Raw genomic sequence first — 19,141 nt, forward strand, 5'->3', positions numbered from 1 at the left:
CCCAGTAAAGTACCTAATTTTGTGTGACGTACTGTGGTGTGATATGTAAAAATGTAAGTTAGTTGTAATCTACTCGTTATTTAATATTCCCACTTCAACAAATCTTTGACAGGAGTATGTAAATCTAATAGTTTATTTTTGGATTCTGTAAATGTTTTCCTGTTACCCACACTTTCAATATAGAACATACCTAAATATTCAACGTAGTTTCTTAAAAGTTATTGAACGAATTCTACAAGATGATTTTGAATGTGAATTAATTTCATGTTTAAATTGTTTCTTTCCTTATCCCTATCTTAGATTTGTTTTATTTAGTGACAGTTTATTGCGATTGACAAATATTATTCAGCTTTATAATATTAGTATTTCAATCTATACTAATATTATAAAGCTGAAGAGTTTGTTTGTTTCAATGCGCTAATCTCAGGAACTACAAGTCCGATTTGAAAAATTATTTCAGTGTTAGATAGCCCATTTATCGAGAAAGGGTCAAGACCAAAAGGAGCAGAGTACCAGTAAAAAATGATACTAAAATTGGGGAAAATTTGTGTATCATATGTACCCTTCTTCTTTTTTGTTTTATTACTTATTTCCTGTTTTAATATACCTGTATCAATAAATACTATACTGAATACTTAATACTTAATTTTAAACAAGCGTCTGCCTCGTCCACATGAATTTCCCGGGATAAAAAGTATCCTGGGTTAACCAGGTTATACATATCTGTGTACCAAATTTCATCAAAATCCATTCAAGGTTTAGGAATGACTGGTGAGTTTTCACTGTAAAAATATTACTAAGATATGGATTTTATGAAAGTTCGCAATATAGTCAACGATCGAAGTTACACGTGCAACTGGGTGAGTCAGAGAGATAAGAAATAGTTTGATTGTATTGATTAATATGTAAAGGAGAATGGGCAAAATAGTATGGAGCCTGGGCGATCCGCGGCCAAACCTGATTTTTTGTTTTTTAATGTAGTTTAGTCCTATAATTACCGTGTAGAAGTTTTATTGCCGCGACGCACTTATATGACGAATAAAATACATTTTTGTTTTTGAGCACTTTTAATAGTATAAAAACATATTTTTGGCTTATATTCGGAGATTAAATAAAAAGTACTATTCATATTATTGCATACAAATGTAGACATTATTAATATTCGAACAATCATAACATGTAAATATATAAATAACGTAACAAGTAAACATCTTGCTCTTCTATAATATATTCACTGAGACGACTTATCTGTCTTGAATGCTCAGCTTAAAAACGAGGCGTTTATAGCCAGTTGCGCTCACTGGTCGGTAAACTATCTGTTGGTTAAGCAACCGTTGGCGCGGTCATTCTATAGATGGGTGACCGCATTGTGGTATTTGAACTGAGCTTCTCCGTGCTTCCGAGGGCACGTAAAAAGTCGGTCCCGGTTGTTGTCAACTAAGATAACATTCGGGCGGCTTAAACAACTTTGAAAGTAGGTGAACCATATGATAGATAGATACGAGTTACGATTATAGTTCATTTTGATGGCATTGCAATCGTTATAAGAAGATGTAACGTTATTACACAACATTAAATGCATTACAGACACGAAATAATTGTATTTGTTCTATGAAATTCCATTTTATTTACATGTCAATATATTGTTTCCTGAAAGGATTGCAGCGAAACGTTCTTAGTAAAAGTTGTTCCTAGTTATCATTACTTTCATTTGACACTACTTTCATTAATGGCCGCCGACCGCCCAGGAGTGCCCATTCTCCTTTAATTGAATGTTTGTTATCTTTACTCAAATATGGAACCCTGATCATACTTAAATGTCAAATACGCTTCATAACGTTTAAGTGTCGTTTAAGTCTTCATGTTACCTTAGAACATCTTCTTCAATGCGTACGTGAGCCGAGTTCCTCTATAGATAATGTAAAGATTCATTAATTTCTTTATGGTAAGTTAAGTTAAGCTAAAATCTCTTTTAGATTTTGTAACTTTTAGTAATCTTTTTTCTCCAATTTGATATTTTCTGTCGGAATGTATTCTTTGTTTTTACTTTCTATACTTACGTTATAAATTATCAGCGTCAATAATTCTTACTGGATATAATTATACCAATATCCATTTGTGTAACAATAATTTTTCGTACAATTTTCTCTCAATTTAATTGACTGTGATAATATATTTGAACGTCTTATATTATTACTTTGATATTATCTCTATATACTTACTTACGTTCAAGTTCTTGTTTGAAAAATATACAAACCCTTTTAGAAAAATAAGGAAAATAAAACTCCAGTGTCTGATAAACTAACTTTGAGTTTATTTTTACCATTTACACTTGACAATGTATTCGTAATCTGTTGTCGGCTACGGATGGCATGCGTCGTAGGCGCGTAGCACGCGCGTAGAAGGCTACGCACACGTCATGCGGGACAAACTTAAACTAATTGCTACGAAATCATCTATTTAGTTGACAGTTGCACACACATTTGTTATGCTCAGATATTACAAAGTAATACATTAACATGGATAATAGTACAGTCATAGAAGTTTCTATTACATCAAACAATTTTCACTTTTTTACTGACATTTATGCGCTTAACATATATTTTGCAGCATTTTGAAACAAAGAAGAGTTTCTTTGACTGTACTCAAAATAAATTACATGAACATCGCTATAACATACCAACAAAATACAATGTGATTTTTTATCGTGTATACATTCAACATTTCGTCACAGATTTAAAATAGTAGGAACGGTATATTTCACTAGTAAAGAATTTTAAAATAATTTTAGTATTACAATACAGTATTAGGAACTATGATAGACGTGAATGCTACCTTTTTACGATCATAAACTAATATTCGTAACCAACATTATGTAATATCTAGGGGCTCAAAAATCTACACAAAATGTTTTACTTCTAACAAAAATAATACTAAAGTAAACACAAAGTATAAGAGTTGAAGAGTAATGAACTAATATAGAAATAAACAAACAACATGCCCGTGGCGGCACCTCTAGTAGCAGACACAACAGACTAGTCCGAATTAATCTTAAATATTAAAATTTGTATTCGGAAAGTATAGTGAAACTCTAGATGCGATAATATTGAAATATACATAGGAACCATGATTCATTCCGCGGGCTCTCGTCCACGGAGACACAACATCGCACTACCGACATGTCCACCTACACTAAACCAAACTTACACGTACATATATACTCCCGATTACAAACCGAATAAAAATAAATCTCGTATGGAACGCTAACCGTCGACACGCGGTGGAGCTCTGAACGTAACCGAGCCACAACAAACTATGAGTTCGTCAATAAATACTAAATACTAATCAAACAAAATAATTGTGTTGTATAAACGCGCGCCTTCGCGTACAACATTGTTCGGGCGCGACAACCCAACCCTCCAGCCTCTAAGTCTCTCTACTAGTCTCTACGTGTGCGCCTGTACTCCACGATCACACACGATCATATAATGACGTCAGGTAAATATTGTAGTTACATTATAATCAATGTCGATTTCGAGTCAAATATCAATATATAGAAATCCATTTCAAATTCAAATGTAATATTTGCGATGATAACCTTGAGGTGTAACCCCAGACGCCGCTGGGAGTTGTCGCGCCGCGCCCGAACGTCGGCTCATTGCACACATATCATTATGTATAGACATAACAAGGACCGCCGGCAACCGGTGGAATAAAACATTGCACTTTATAAAAAAACAAACTCAATGTTGTAGTAGGATTCACTCGTAGATAAAATATTGTAGTACACTCCGCTAGATAAAATGTAAATATGTAAAATATTTTTAATAACGTGATCTGTGCCATCGAAAATATTAGGGACTCCACGCACACGGCAAAGCGGTCGAAGGTGTTTGTGACGGAAGGGACGCGCGCGACACGCGCGGGCGCCGCTCGCGCCGCATTCACCCCCACGCCTTCGGACACTGGACTCACTTACGCCACTACTAATAATCATTACAATATCAATAAAAATTCAAGAATCACACTTAGTTCCAAAATAAACTCACTTGTTTGCGAGGTAGGCTGTGCGCTAGCGCGCAGCCCGAGTTTCGAGTTCGTTCGTTTTGGAAAAGTTGCTACAATAATAATTATTATAATTAACTGTTACCAATAAGCCTACGCGGTGTCGTCGCGTCTCCGCGGGCGGCTCGGCGAGCGACACGGAGCGGTACCGGCGGTAGCCGCGGCGTTATCTCGCGCGTGCGCACTGCGCTGCTGCGTGTACTGCGTGCGTGCGCCAAGTGTGCGCCAAGTATGCGCCAAGTGTGCTGAGTGCACCGCGCTGTCACGTCACTGACGTCACATCACTCTCTGCCGGCGCGAACGACAAGCGTGTGCCGAATACACCAAGTACTCGGATGCGTTTGGGTTGCGTTTGCGTGAGTTCACGCCGTTTCCTGAGCGTGGAACCCGCGAGAGAGGACGACCGCTCTACTGCCTAACATACGTACCTAACTTCGCTTCATGTTTAAAAAAATCATATACGTATATCACTATATATATCTCCATACATTTACGATGCGTCAGGAACTTCTTACGAGAACGTATCTATGCCTAAAATTAGAACGATTATATGTATGTATTACATAGCTTTAAACAATAATTAAATCGTAATTATCAATATCGATAATATTATATGCCATAAAGATAGGAACTTGCTTTCCTGGGAGTTGATGTTAAGAGTGAGCTGCGCCGGCTCGGCCGCGGCGCGCGCGCTGCCGCAACGATAAACGTATATAATAAAACCTGTCTAACGTATGATATGAAGTGCGGCTGCGCGGCGCGGCCGGCCCGGCGTCGCCGCCGCCGCCCCCCAGTGCGCGGCGCGCGGCGCGGGAGCCGCCGGTAGGAACACGCGACCCGCGGCTTGCGCTGTCGGTCGAGCCACCTCGTGAGCGGGGCGCCTCGACCGCACCTCATTACACTCGTGTAAAACGGGACAACAACGGTCGGCTCCCGATTAACCTATACTTAAACGACTACAAGCTTTAAATATAACTAGGAAAGTGCCGCTTCCGCGGCGACATTCATCAACGAAAAGAAGCATTAAGAGCTAATAGTGAACTGCTGCGTTGTCGGACAACGGAGAGAGCGAGGGGCTCTAATAGATAGTAACTATACATTTCTTCAGTGTAGGATTAGTGTCCGGCGCTCGCCAGGGAGAGCTCGCCGGGAGGCTGGAAGCGTGGCCCGGGTGCGCAGAAGTTGGCGTTCGGGTCTTTCGGTGACGCTGATTCCTGCGCGGCACGGGCGGCCAGCAATGTGATCTGGTTCACTACATCCTCCATCTCATGCGTGAGGGTTTCGGGCGGGGCGACAGGAGGCTGTTGCGGCATCAGGTTCCGGAGGTGCAGCTCGGTCTCCGCGTGGCGGCGGAACTCCAGTGCGGTGCGGAAGCGTTCGCCGGGGCAGGTGCGGCATTCGAGGGCTGGTTGCACGACGCGAATGACGCCGCGCGCCGCCTCGCGCCCGGCGTAGCAGGAGCGGGCTTGGTGTGCTTGGAGAGGCGCCGGCGACGGGAACGCCACTTTACAGTGCTTGCACACGTAACATAAGTCGAAGTCAAGCTCGCGTGCGCCTGCCGGTGCCTCAGTAGCCGGCGGCGGCAGGCGCAGTGTGGACGCACCAGGGTCAGCTGCAATGTGCCGGATCTGCTCCAAAGTGGTCGCCGGCAGCTGCAGCACACTCGCGCCATTCCCTGTCTCCACTATTAAGCCCTGAGGTTGCGGCTGCAGTGGGCTGGGGTTATTGCTGGGTCCTAGAACAACAGATGAACATATTAATTTTAATAACAATTCTTTGATACGAAATAAATATTTATAGTTCCTACTTTAATTAATTCAAATTGATAAAAGCTTATTTATAACATAACACGTTGCTAAAAACACAATTAGACATAGTATCTTGCATCTGTCCAAGTATCATATGACCAATAGGGGATTGGCAAATCGCAAAGCAAAGAGCGTCAAATATCGACAATGTCGACACACGCTCATGTGACACTCAGCCGCGTTGTAAAGGGGTTAATCCACTTACAACGAGGGCCGAGGGTCGGCCCGCAGCCGTGAACTGACCTTTCGACCGACGCCACAATTTTACACGTTTTTTCAACTTTGTCCTTGCAATAGTTATATCCAATGCGAAGTTACATCTCCCATTATTTATCAATGGATTTATTTGTTTTCGAATACAGATAGGGTCGATGTTTCAAATGCATCGGAGAGACGAAAAGTAAAACATGATCGGTCGATCTCGGAGCTCTCGAGCCCAAATTGGGAGCTCCATTGTTCGCAATAGGTTAGCACCAGATAAACAGTGTTTACCTTACCGCCAGGCGATTGTACATGCGTGATGCGTTTCTAACGAGCCCAGCCCGCCTCTGTAATTGATTCGGACGCTGCTTTATGCGGCTTATATTCACGAATGCATAATACATAGCTTTCGACTCGCCATCGCGAGTTTTATATCAGCGAACGAGCAACGAAACGGCTAAAGTGGTGCTTGACGATGAACGTAGAGAACAAAGAACTCGTATGATAGATTTTTTGCTTTGTGTATTATTTAATTTTAAATAAAATTGTGAATCCGTTACGGCGATAAACGTCAACGTTTTATTTGCATTAAGCCATTGTGCATTGATAAACTTTATTTCATAAAGCAATACTCTTCAAATCGTAAATATATTTTTTTATATTTACTATCATAAACTTTATGTATTTATATACATTTCCTAATGGAAAACCAAATCTGCAAAAGTTACAAAAAAGGACCCGTTTCTAACGCTTCTAAGCTCTTTATAGGCGATAGTCGATCTACCTGTGCCCATTCGAAAGATGCGATACCGGCCTTAATCGCGCACAGCTATCTCGAATAATCCCGTGCGAAACCGAGCAGCTTTCAATCAGCCTCTTAACAATCGTTCGGCTGATTGGCCGGTCGTGTTTTGTGTAATGAGGCCTTAGGTACTGCTCATACGTATGTCATGTTCCTTCTAATGGTAATGAATGCCGTACATGGCCCAAGTGGAATTCACAAACTAATTGAACGACTGACTTTTGTTCTAATGTAGGACAAAGTAAATGAAAGGTGAACGTATTTGGTATTGACAGACGTTTATGTGACAGTTTAGGGTAATGTGCGTTATTTATCGTTTGTAAAACTACCTCATTTACTATACTAGTTGAATTCGGTCGTATTTATAAGATAATCTGTCTAAACATAATTGTGATTCGTATTGTTATTTATCAAGTCGGTGGTACAAAGCCGAGGCGCGACACGTTGGCCCTGACGTTAATTCGCAACCCTTTCTGCCAATTAGTTTCAAAATAGCCACACTATTGTGCTGCTAACACGACCACACATCGCACCTAACGATAGCAAATTTACAAATAAAATTGCACCCTAAGGGCAGGTGATAAAGTTTATTGTCGGATGTTAGTTGGTTGGTTAGGTCGTCCACTTGGTCCAGTGGGCAAGTTTAAGTCAAAGGGCTTCTTAATCCGGACTTGTAGGTCGTTACGCGTTATTATAACGCGGCCTGAGTCGAGTATTTCTTCGCTCATTTACATCTCATTAGGGATGCTATTATTGGACTATACAACGCATTTTGCAGACTTTCCTCGCGAACAGCTCGACTTTTGAGCATCGCGTCGACTCCTTTTTAAGATTATAAGAACTCTTTTTTATTTTGGGATTAACGCTTTATTTTCTCTTTTAATATTACCACGCATTTTTCTATACACGATCTTCTTGCGCGTAAAGATTAACGGAAGTATAATCGTCACATAATTATGTGATTCCGGATTTAATAAGTAATATTTAGTAATCTGATACTTTTACACATCGTCAGTTAATAACCGTTAGTAAGTAATCACGGTAATAGGATGTATATTATCAGATTCTATATTAAGAAAGCAATTACCTGAATGGCTTCGACCGAAGGAATATAAATAGAATAAAAAACAACCTGTACGGGTCAAATTGAATATTTATTAATCCTACCAAAAAGGTAAATACCTATTTGGGAGGCTTTCAATAACGCTTCACCACAATTTACATAAAGTCCCTATCACCAAATCAATCTTGGTACAAAGCTAAACATTATCGGAGCGTATTCCAAAAGCGTCCAGAGTCGGGACAGGTCGACAGTCTGACGGCCGTCCCATCAATGTCCGTGCATGTCCGAGCAATTAGACTAACGGACCTTAGACGTGAACTTGACTCCTTGTTTGTACCTGTGAGATCGATCTCGTGCATCGCAATTATTTAAGAAATTCCATTTCTAATGGGTATTTGCATCTGTCTCTTATTGATAGGGTCAGGGCACATGTGTCGCCGTGCTCGTAGTCAGAATGTCACGGTCGTGATTGGATTGTTTTAGATATATGGTTAGGGCTGACACGCGAATGCTGCACGGTTGTGAAATTTTAACATTATGGTTACGTGTTGTGAAAGTTGCGGGGGCAAGTCAAATACGGTTTTTTATTGCCGTAGCTAAAAGAATTCAAAGTCAGCTTGTTGGTTGGAAAAAATATTGGTTCGAAACAATCGGTTGAAATGTGTTTGTTTTAAATATTCTTTATTTTTGTATATTTGAAATTGTTACATCTCTACGATTAAATAGTAATGCAGTTATATGCATTATTTTATGCACATATTTTTTTCACCGCGGTTATCTAATGAAAACGTTTGCCATTAGTTGTTTTATTATAACCCACTTACGCAACAAATGGGCACACTAACACCTTCTAAGTAGCGAGGTGAGAAACCCTAGGTGTCAGTCGTTTCTACGATGGACACGGTACCAGTGTAAATACTCGAATCCGCTTTGTTACCGCGTTTACTTATTGCAGTAATCGAATTAGCCGGTGGCGTGTTTCTTACGGCTTGACACGTTCAAAGTCATGTGGGCCTGGACGCTACTTATGTTCATAATGAGTCTTAAGAAAAATTGTACTAACGATTGTTATTGTGTTGAAGGGAACTCTGCAAATATGTAATATGGAAATGTTATGAGGATTATTGCTACAATATATGTTTCGTGTGTATCTGGTGATGATGTCGTGTTATCTCTTTCTTATATTCGTAGGTATTACTTACACATTTATAAAACATAGATGAATGTTTAAAATATTCATAGATCCAGATGTATTTTTCAGACTACGTCGTTATATTTTCATTATTTGATACCATCTAGAAAAGTTTTTGATAAACTAGTCTGAAAAGTAAAATATTATTGTAGAACTGGCTTGACTTTTAATACAAGTTATGAGATTAGATTTTTAGAAAGAACTTGATTTAGAACAACAATTTGAATTAAAAAGAAAAAGAAACTTGATTGTATCTCAGTTGGGAGCAATTGAAAAACCTTATTTTTGCTGGACTAACAAAGTGTCTCGCAATCTAAAGCGATAATCGTCGGACAGAGGAAAGTAGGGAGCGCTCGAAGTGACTGACTCGAGTCATCAATCAGCCACCAGACTATCTTAGCTAACAGGATACGAACAACATTTGTAAAAAACAGACGGCTTTAGCAATTCCAACTTTAATTACTCGATTTCGCAAAAGATAAAGCACGGTTATACAAAGATAATTTTAACAAGAAAATGCTGAAACACCATTTCAACCTCGAAGCAATTCTAACGGCCATTAACCAATAATTTCATCGAATTTTATATCCATCATATTAACGCGCGAACGGACGCCCGCCACGTCCATTATCCCACTTCCTTCAACTCCCCGCGGAAATCTCGCCGCATTCAAATATTTAATTACTTTAGCTCTCGATCGTTTATAAATTCGTGCGGGAGTGGTATCATAAAACGCGCTAATGCTTTATAATTAAAATATTCTCAACAAGCCGTGGCGTAATGGCACCTCCGGCGACGGTCTCCTCCTTCGAAAAAAACGCATAAAAAATTACATTCACCCCAGAGGACTCACCCCTTGTGTCGGGAAAATCGATTAAAAAGAGGAGTCGCGGGGCGAAGTGACGCGGGCAGCGGGCGGCGGGGACTTTAATATGTACGAAAAAATGCACGACGCGGCGGGAGCGAGGGAGAGACCCAAGGAGTGGGTCTCGAGTTGCCTTCAATTTTTATAATTACGTTCATACGTGAGCGCCGCGCTGCCCGCCGCGCCGTACGCTTGCCACCGTCGCTGCCGCACCACCACCGTCGAGCGCCCTCCGATTACTTATTTAGAATAGTTCTCCGCTTCATGCTCTCGCCCACGATTACTTTTTAATTATTTAAACGACGTTATGAAACAACACTCGTCAGCCTAAAACATTCAAAGAAGCTTAATACTTTCTTTGCGCAACCCTATATCGTGAAAAGACTTAACAACAACACGCCTCCAAATAAGACGTATTGTAACTTTTTCGTTTTCAGCGACAAAATCAATTTCCATCAGTGAGAGAGCTCCAAAGTTTTCCACACACACAGCAATCAAGGAAAGATGGAGGCAATAAGAACGGGATAACCGACTAGAGGACGTTATCTCAGGAGACGGTTTGCAAATGAGCGGGCGGCGCACACACACTCACACCACCACTCACACATACGCTAATGCCGCGTCCACACACGACACGTATATGCGTGCGTACATTTTATAAATAGATATCGCTTTTTTTATCCGGGTACAAGAATAGGGGGTCGCCACCCGAGGAGGAGGGAGACCCTGCGGGGGACGTGTTGGATTTCAGATTGCTACGAACTGCAAAAATGAGGGATGAAAGAAATATAGCTTAAAACGCAGATATTTCCCGGCGTCTTAAGGCGCAGGCAGGGAGGGGGGCCGCGAGCGGGCGAGGGGAGTGTGTGGAACAAAGTAGAGTGGCGATATTGAACCAAAATGAAATGGTAAACGAACCGTGCGCGTCCGATCTAATGCGAATTTATAATTTGGACATTGCCCCGGACGGCGCACTCTTTGAACTCGGAGAGGGGTGGCCTCCGAAGGTGAATTTACAAAGAGTGCGGATGTGATTTATAAATAGGGGAGAGTGGCTGTGTGTGCTGACCATTCATTTTTGTTGGAGGTTATTTTTTCCATTAGCTTTGAGGTCGTTAATAAGCGCGTACGTCGTTTTGGCACAACGAGCGAGTGTTTAGGCGTATCCTCATTGCGCAGGTTAACGCGTATGTCCGTCGACCTAATTGTCGTCGCGCCGCGCGTCTAATCGGGATATGCGCCACGCGATAATTGCGACAGATTACAGACAATGTGCGCTCTTCCGATTACTGCTTTAACTGTACAGAGCCCGCTAACGAGTGTGTCATATTCCTTCTAATTTGTTCATTAAGGAGCACAGTAATTACAGTACTTAGACGTTCATATAGCAACGACGTGTCGTCACGTCTCGAACTATCTTCAATGACGATGGGTACAAAAAATTTATACAAACGTCGCGTCTCCGAGTTTAATCTTTATTGACTTTATTACTGCTGTTAAGTGCGACAATTGCAAGTCTTGCTAATTCGTTAATGAGGTATGTAGGTGTAGCGCGGGCGAACAACGTTTAACGCTAACAACTGGCACGCATTAACGATAACTAGACAAAAGAATGTTAGTCTGCATATGATGCAACTAGACTTTTGTAAGAGAGCTCGGAAGCAGAGCGACTGTCTAATAGATTGACTGAGAGCTTGATCGTGACGTCACTATTTCAAACAGAGAGGATCGAGGCTGCGCTGTCTAAGCGGGAAAGTGAAAATTGCGTACGTGAACTGGAAGAAAAAATATTAAAAATTAATCAAGAGCCCGACCCGGCGACGCGGGGAGTGAGGGAGCACATGTGTCGACAAAAAACCGTCTCCCTGTAGCGGGGCACGTGCGAAGAGCCGTTCCGGCCCCGTTCCGCCGCCGAGTTAAAAGTTTCTTCGGACAAACAGAGGATTTGTCACAATTACGGCGGGGCGGTGCGTCCCTACTTGATTAAAACCTAAATCACGTGACGTGTTTACAGCCGCGCCGGAGGTGTTTTCAATTTGCCGACTCCTGGACTCGCCATTGGCGTTCCGGACACGTTTCGACGCACCTATCTGGGGGCGGACCGGCGTTTTGAATTTGTTGCGAATTAAATTATTGACGATCTAATCGGTGGAGCCGATCTCGTACGTACCGGCACCTACTGGCTGCCGCCTCGGCCTCGGCCGCTCGCTCGGCTGGAAGAACGTCACGTTTTTTAATTATTCTCAAATGTCGCGCCCGAAATCCGAAGTTGATTGCTACGCCTCTGAGTTTCGACACGGTAACGTTTTATCCATAAAAAGCTTCGTGAAAAGAGGAGATTAACATTTGAATTAATCGGGAGATTAAACATAATGAAAGAAAATCTCATTACGCCGGGTATAATGGCGGTGAGAAATATCGCCGAGCGAACGGAAAAGAAAAACGCCGCATAAAAGAAAAGGCGCGCGCGAAGAAAATTAAAAGCTCGAACGAAATTAAAAAATGTTAAAAAAATGTAATCGACGCCGGAGCGCGATTAGGGGGAAATGCAAACAGGACGCGGGAGTGTTCAGGGAGGAACACGGTGTGGGGAGGTTGAAAGTTCTCAATTAAACATCGAGTACGGAGACTCTCCTTGTAATTAGATTCTTTTTCATCTCCTTAAATCAGCGGAGTAGAGCCGCTGACACCCAGCCTGTTTAATTTGTAATCGAGACTTGTTAGCATCCGTGTTCTTTTAATTCAATTTTCTCGTTCCGAGTCATTTTCTAGCGGACCGCTGATTGATATTAAATTACGTGTTTGCAATAGCGGTGATCACTCTCAGATTTCTTTAATTTTCCAGCCGTATCTTATAGATTGCTAATGCGGTAAAGTAATTTAATCAACGGTGGTTGTTGGTTATCTTCGGATTCGTAATTCATACAACTTATAAATAATACAATTTATTATTCTGTAACACGGATCTAGAGATCTTATGAATGATGATGCACTTTGATGTAGATATTATCTCGGTATTAAGTACTGTTTGGTATTTGTGTCCTAAACGTGTGACCTAGAAAGGCTAGAAGCGGTCACATTAACCAATGAGCGTCGTGTCCGGTGGACATCATTGCAACTAACTGCCGCCTCCACTCGCGTATCCTCATTCTTCGGTTATAATTAGTGAATAGGTGAATACGTGTGTATAGAACATGTATGAATAGATGCGTTTACTTCGTAGATACTCATTAGTCTGGTGCAAATATTGAAAGTAGTTTCCTATAGGTTTACTCTTGTTCTATTCTAAGAGACAGAAACTCCCCACGCACGAAAATCATATAATTGCACTGATTTGAAACTTTTAAAAGTATTTCCTTATATCTTTTAAGTATAAATTATACAGCTGTAAATAAACTTAGTAGCTATGCAATTTGTCTAACTGTTATGTCATTACCGTTAGCGTTAAGCAAAAGTTAAAATAATTAAAAATCTTTCGTCCCCTCAAAAATCGGCCTCACTCAAACATTAAAGCGATATCATTAAACATTTCCCCTTGTTAATTATTCATAAAAATAAAACAACGCTTTACCACCGACTTTCCCACTGAAAGGAAAACTCTCGAAGGTAACACGAACCCTCAGGCACAAGCGTTCGACTGAGTAATTAATTCGTGGTGTCCGAGCGACCAACCGACCGTAATTAAACATCTCGCCTTGTAATTACAGCTCAAAGTTGTCGGAACTTGTCGGTCGTCGTCGGAAATTGTCGGCAGTTGTCGGTCCCTGTGTCGGACTTAAGTGGTCAGGCTGAGGCCAATTAAAGCCGCCCCCAACGACGCGATTAAGCAATTAACGCGGATGGGCGGGCGGACACTCGCTCATTTAAACAAGCCCGGCTTTTCCTGCCGGGAAACTTTTGATTTCAAAGCTTTTACCACGGATTTGAGGGAAGACTTTTGTTTTTATACCGTGTTTATGAAAATGTCTTGAAGGTGTTTGCGAGTTTGTAATTGAGGTTTCCTTTTAAACTTTTGAAATTTTAAACAGTAGCAGTTTGCGAAGTTTGTTTTAATTACTTTGACACTTTTTGCTTGAAGATATTAAAGGTAAGAACGTCATTAGCAATTCTATTAGCGGCTACGAACCGTTGGGACTTAAAAATAATGTAGTTAGCGTATTCGTATTCAAACAACATTAGTTTGTAATTTAGTTAGTAACTAAGTGATACAACACTAAAGTATAACTAACTGAAGCCGGTATAACCAACATCAAAATATCAACAATATCTACATCATACACACCTGCACACCTCACAAAAAGTCTAAAAGATCAACCCAAACAAACAATCATCCAACCCTCTCAAGACAAATCAAAGAAAACGATTAACCCATTAACACTGTGACCTCAACCCTTAAATAATTAAACAACAAACTAATGACAGGCCCCGGAGGGCCTTATTAATTAATAGGCATCGAAATCTTGCTAACGGTATCATCCCTCAACCCTTTTATTAACCAGTTCGCTTTAATTCAATAAAGCAGTTGTAAACTGCGCAAAGCTGGTGGAGAAAGGGTTAATTTGCATGCCGGTGTTTGCAGGGTTAACCGATGCTTCGTTAGGGTTCGCAATTAGGGGAGGAAAACTCATGGGAAAGTTGTGGTAGGTCAGTGTGCGAGTAGGTTCTGTTTCGTTCTACTACCTATTGTTATTTTATAAAGTGCTGTGAAAGAAAATTGTATTGTGTATGAATTGTTATTTGAAATAGGCATTGCTATTTATAATTCTGTTTGTTCGTATTTAAAGTGAAATCTAAAAGTATCGCAACGTTATCGAAATCTTAGTGTTTCATTGACGAGAAGTTGATTACTTCTTACTAAATCTTCCTTACATTACAAGATAATACAACAACGGTGATCTTTTAAGTGACTTTTAATTTATTATTTAGGTAAAGTCGCGAGCAGGTTTGTGCGCGTTCTATGTGAACTGACTCTATTGAGATAAATAAATATGATTACGTAAATAGGTATTTTTATTATGTTGTTACGCCAATATTTCAAAATAAATTGAATACATGCTTTTTAATAAACATTATTTGTATTGTATTGTGTGATAAAATGTAGCAATATAAAAAAAATACGTAGAAAAACCAAAAACCACTAAGTACTGGTTAAATAAATACAGAGTCCAAACAACTACTTATCAAGTTACAACAGCTATTTGAAGCAACGTAAACTATAATTACAGTAGAACTTCGTAAAAACGAAAGGGGAAAAAAAACAAAAAGTAGAAATTAATACACGAACGCTTTTTACAAAGACAAATGAAGAAATGTTCGGAACACGCGGCGAGGGCGTACCTCATGCATTCATAATCCACTAATTTGTTGTTTGAAACGGGTGAAATTACAGCCTACCAATTATATTAGTATTAATGAGAACTTCCCACTGTTTCTCTTACAGTTTTTTCTTTGATAAATTATTTATTCAGAGGTGATACATTAGGGGTGTGGCTCTTCATATTTTACAACGTTATCATTATTTAGTTTGCCGTCTTAATTGTTTTAGAAACTTTGGACGTAGTACCTTTTGTTAATTTTAGTTTTATAAATCATAAATTTGTTTTTATTACCGAATCCTTCTGTAAGATGAAGGAGTAACTTTGAACCATTTCCAAATGCAAAGTTCACGGTAAAATAATTTTCAATCACGGTAGATTCGGTGTTTATATTTTCATCTTGTCACTGCAATTATTTTTAGTTTCAATATCTATTAGGTAGGTAAGACAAAGTAAACTGTATAGTTGAATCATAATTTAAAATCAAAGTTATTGAATGATATTACAGTAACACTTTATAAACGGGCTGTATCACGATGGTTTAACTTAGAAACCCACAGTACCGTAACTAAAATATTCTGCCTTCCTATAAATAACGTATTAACCACTTAAAAACGTTAACACCAATTAACGTAAAAACAACAGGTTCAAAAACCGTCTATTAAAACCGATAATTACGATCTGACAGCAAGGTGTTAGTAACAACACTAGTTACTAGTAGGGCTGTCATTACCTTCAAGATATCAAGTAATTGTTTGGTTTTTGTAAGAATTTCATGCCCCGTTTACGAAGCGATCCAGTGAAACGGTTAAGTGTTCAATTTAATTAATTACTTTTTGTAATTGCGCAGTAAATATTATAGCGTGATGGAGGTGTGAACAACTTACCATGTGTAATATTCATTAATTAGTCAGGCTTTGTTGAATTTTGTTTCAAAGCTTTTTGTCGGACGATAAAATTGAAGTACATTTATGATCGTAGAAGCGAATAGAAAACATTTATTGTAGATGCTTTTAAAGTTCGACATTGTTTCTATTGAAATGAAAAAAATAATAAGTACTATTTCTTTATCTTTCAGTACAATCATGTGCAAAGTATAGTAATATGTATAAAATTAAATAACATTGTAGTAAACCACATAAAATGCGAGTACTTGTGCGCAAATGATCGTGGGTAGGTTGGGGCGAGCGTGCGTTGAGTCTATCAACCGATGCAATTTTGATTGATTGCATTGCTTAGTGTAGTGTAACCAATCTTATTGAAAACTGCCATTGTATGGCATCGGAAAGGCCATAGCTGCGTTCGACGCGCGGCTTGTCAAACGGTTTAAATTGAAAAAACAGGGGACAACCCTAAACCCGGCCGGTAATGCGTCTCTGACATTTTATATTTTGGGGAGTTATTATATTCGATTTTTGACAAAAAATACCTCAACTAATTGGACTTCGCCAAGCTCTACTTGCGGATTTTAATGTGTTGTACATGCTTTAATGTAATATGTAGGTACACAAGCAATATCGTCAGATATTGTTGAACACATGTGTTCGTGATTGCATCGAATTATTCAGAAGATAGGTTTAATAGAATACACTGCACTCCCTTCTGTTACTTTACGAGGAATGATTTGCATATGTTTAACTGTAATTGAATAATTTGAAAGTGCAAACAATCGTTTTATTGGCTAGTTGTTTATTCGAGAATCGCCAGGATGTGTAAATAGTGTGCAATGAGTTAAATAAATGAATACAAATCAATACAAACAGTGATGTAGAGGACACAAAGCCGAACTTGAACGACATGTCAGAATCAACTGTCGATGTTTTTTCAATTTAAATCGATAGAATAGGGCGGCTTTATATGCTAACTCAGAAGAGGGTTGGGAGCGCTATCGATTTTTGAACTTCAAACACGATTAATTAGAGTGAACTTTTATTCAGAGATCGCAAATATTTTTGTTAAGAAAAATCCCCACCGAGTTAACGAAGTGGTAGATTTTTTGAATTACAAAGAAATGTAAACATCGTCAGAGAAACAACAATTAGAATAGCCGATATCGGCGCATCGCTGCGGGCGCCGGCCGACCACCCCACGCCACCCCATTATTTTATCTAATCAAAAAGTTTTAAAAGGAAAAATTATGCCGTCCTTTATTATGAGTCAACTTTCTTTAGGAGGGGAACAGAGGATATATTTTTAATAACGATTCGACTAAAGTCATCGTAAGAAAGAATTCTTTTTGCGAGAAATGAGAGTCTCGCCTTAATCTAAGTGTAAAGTTTTTGTGAATGTTTATTATATTCTTTTTTATGAAAAAGTTTAATAACGAAGGTATTGGAATTATTCGTCAATTTATATATGGAAGTCATAACTTGCTCACAGCTACTACTTAGGTAAAGTCACTTGCAAACTATGTATATAGAAATTACTTACATCCGTATAGTCTGTGGGATATGTAACTCAATTATCAATTTACGTTTGACCTCATCTACCTACGTATAGGTGAGTAAGAAATAATTTGTATAATATTATCTTAAAAATAAGTCACCCTCTATTTCTATGCAAATATAATTTCTATATTCAGAGCAATACTTTAGATTCCATTACTTAGCCTAAGATATTACTAATAGAAATGTAAATTGAAATCGAAAATTTCAGTGGTGTCGTAAAGCTTGTTACGTTCAATGGCGTCAGATGAGACCAAACATTTCTATATAAATTAAGGAAAAGATGTTCGAAAAAACCGAGGGTGAGTCGCGGCTCCCCAAGCTTCTTTACTCAACGTTTTCAGTAAATACGGTTTGTTTATTACGAGCTCACACCAAAACGACTCTTATATACACACGTTAAAGTACACATTCCCGTCTCCTTGATTGTATGTTTGAATAATATTTTTCTGAGGCGGCGTTATTATTGCACACCTTGTATGCGTAAATCAGTGCTCGGGGCGAGCATTTTTCAGACAAAAAAGATGCAATTATATGCAAAGGGCGGAGGGTAGAACACTCGCGTAATGAGCTACATTTCGAATTTTGTTTTGGGCGTCTTCGTAGAGAAATATATGGCGATGATGCGTGGAATGTATTCAAAATGAGTTTTAGTATTATTTAAGTGACAACTAGACGCCTTTGAAGTCGAAATAAAAAGTTGATTGTGTTTTAAAGCAAGTTGAAATTATATTACTTTGACGAGCGCTAGATGGCGTTAGTTGTGAGATAAGTTGTAAACTCTAATGGAAAACTCGCTTGAAAATTGTATGAAAAAGTCAACTTTTTGACTGCCTCCGTGGCGCAGTGGTTTAGGTCGCCACGCCGATACCACTGCAACGGGAGGTCGTGGATTCGATTCCCACACGGGACAATTATTTGTGCGATCCACAACTAATTGTTTCGGGTCTGGTTGTGCTTTGTGTCCGTTGTATGTATGTTTGTAAAAGTCCCCGCGACACAAGAGCAATTCTTAGTGCGGGAGTTGTCTTTTTAAGAAAAAAAAAAAAAAAAAAAAACTACGACTTAAGATAAAATACCTAATAAAATTCTATAAACGGTACAAAGTGATATTGGAATGCCCACTATATGATTTTTCTCAATAGAAATCTTCCGTAAGAAAGTTAGGAGTGTTTATCGTGTTGCTCCTAAAATAAACGTCGGTTGTTGGACAAATACTCAATATACGGCGAATGGCTGCAAATATTGGGTCAAGGTTTGTCAACCCGCTGACACCCAACGGGACTCTTTTGAACCGGACATTTTTAAGAATACCGTGCAGACCTGTTTGTCAAACATGCCAACTTTAGGTATTGTTTTAAGGTGAATGGCAGATATATTATGTAT

At 39.4% G+C, this 19,141-nt stretch overlaps 1 protein-coding gene across 1 annotated transcript in view; it reads right to left on the reverse strand.

Annotated features, from left to right (window-relative positions):
• Nucleotides 1–2,290: 2,290 nt before the first annotated feature.
• The window catches only part of zfh2 (Zn finger homeodomain 2), a 119,880-nt gene continuing 103,029 nt past the window's right edge, over nt 2,291–19,141 (reverse strand). Inside the window, exon 5 of the mRNA XM_076122679.1 lies at nt 2,291–5,800. Within this exon, the coding sequence (XP_075978794.1) occupies nt 5,181–5,800 (620 nt within the window). The 3' untranslated portion in view covers nt 2,291–5,180. The remainder of the gene's footprint in view (nt 5,801–19,141) is intronic.

Source organism: Anticarsia gemmatalis, chromosome 14, assembly GCF_050436995.1.
Source record: "Anticarsia gemmatalis isolate Benzon Research Colony breed Stoneville strain chromosome 14, ilAntGemm2 primary, whole genome shotgun sequence".
Lineage (NCBI taxonomy): Eukaryota > Metazoa > Arthropoda > Insecta > Lepidoptera > Erebidae > Anticarsia > Anticarsia gemmatalis.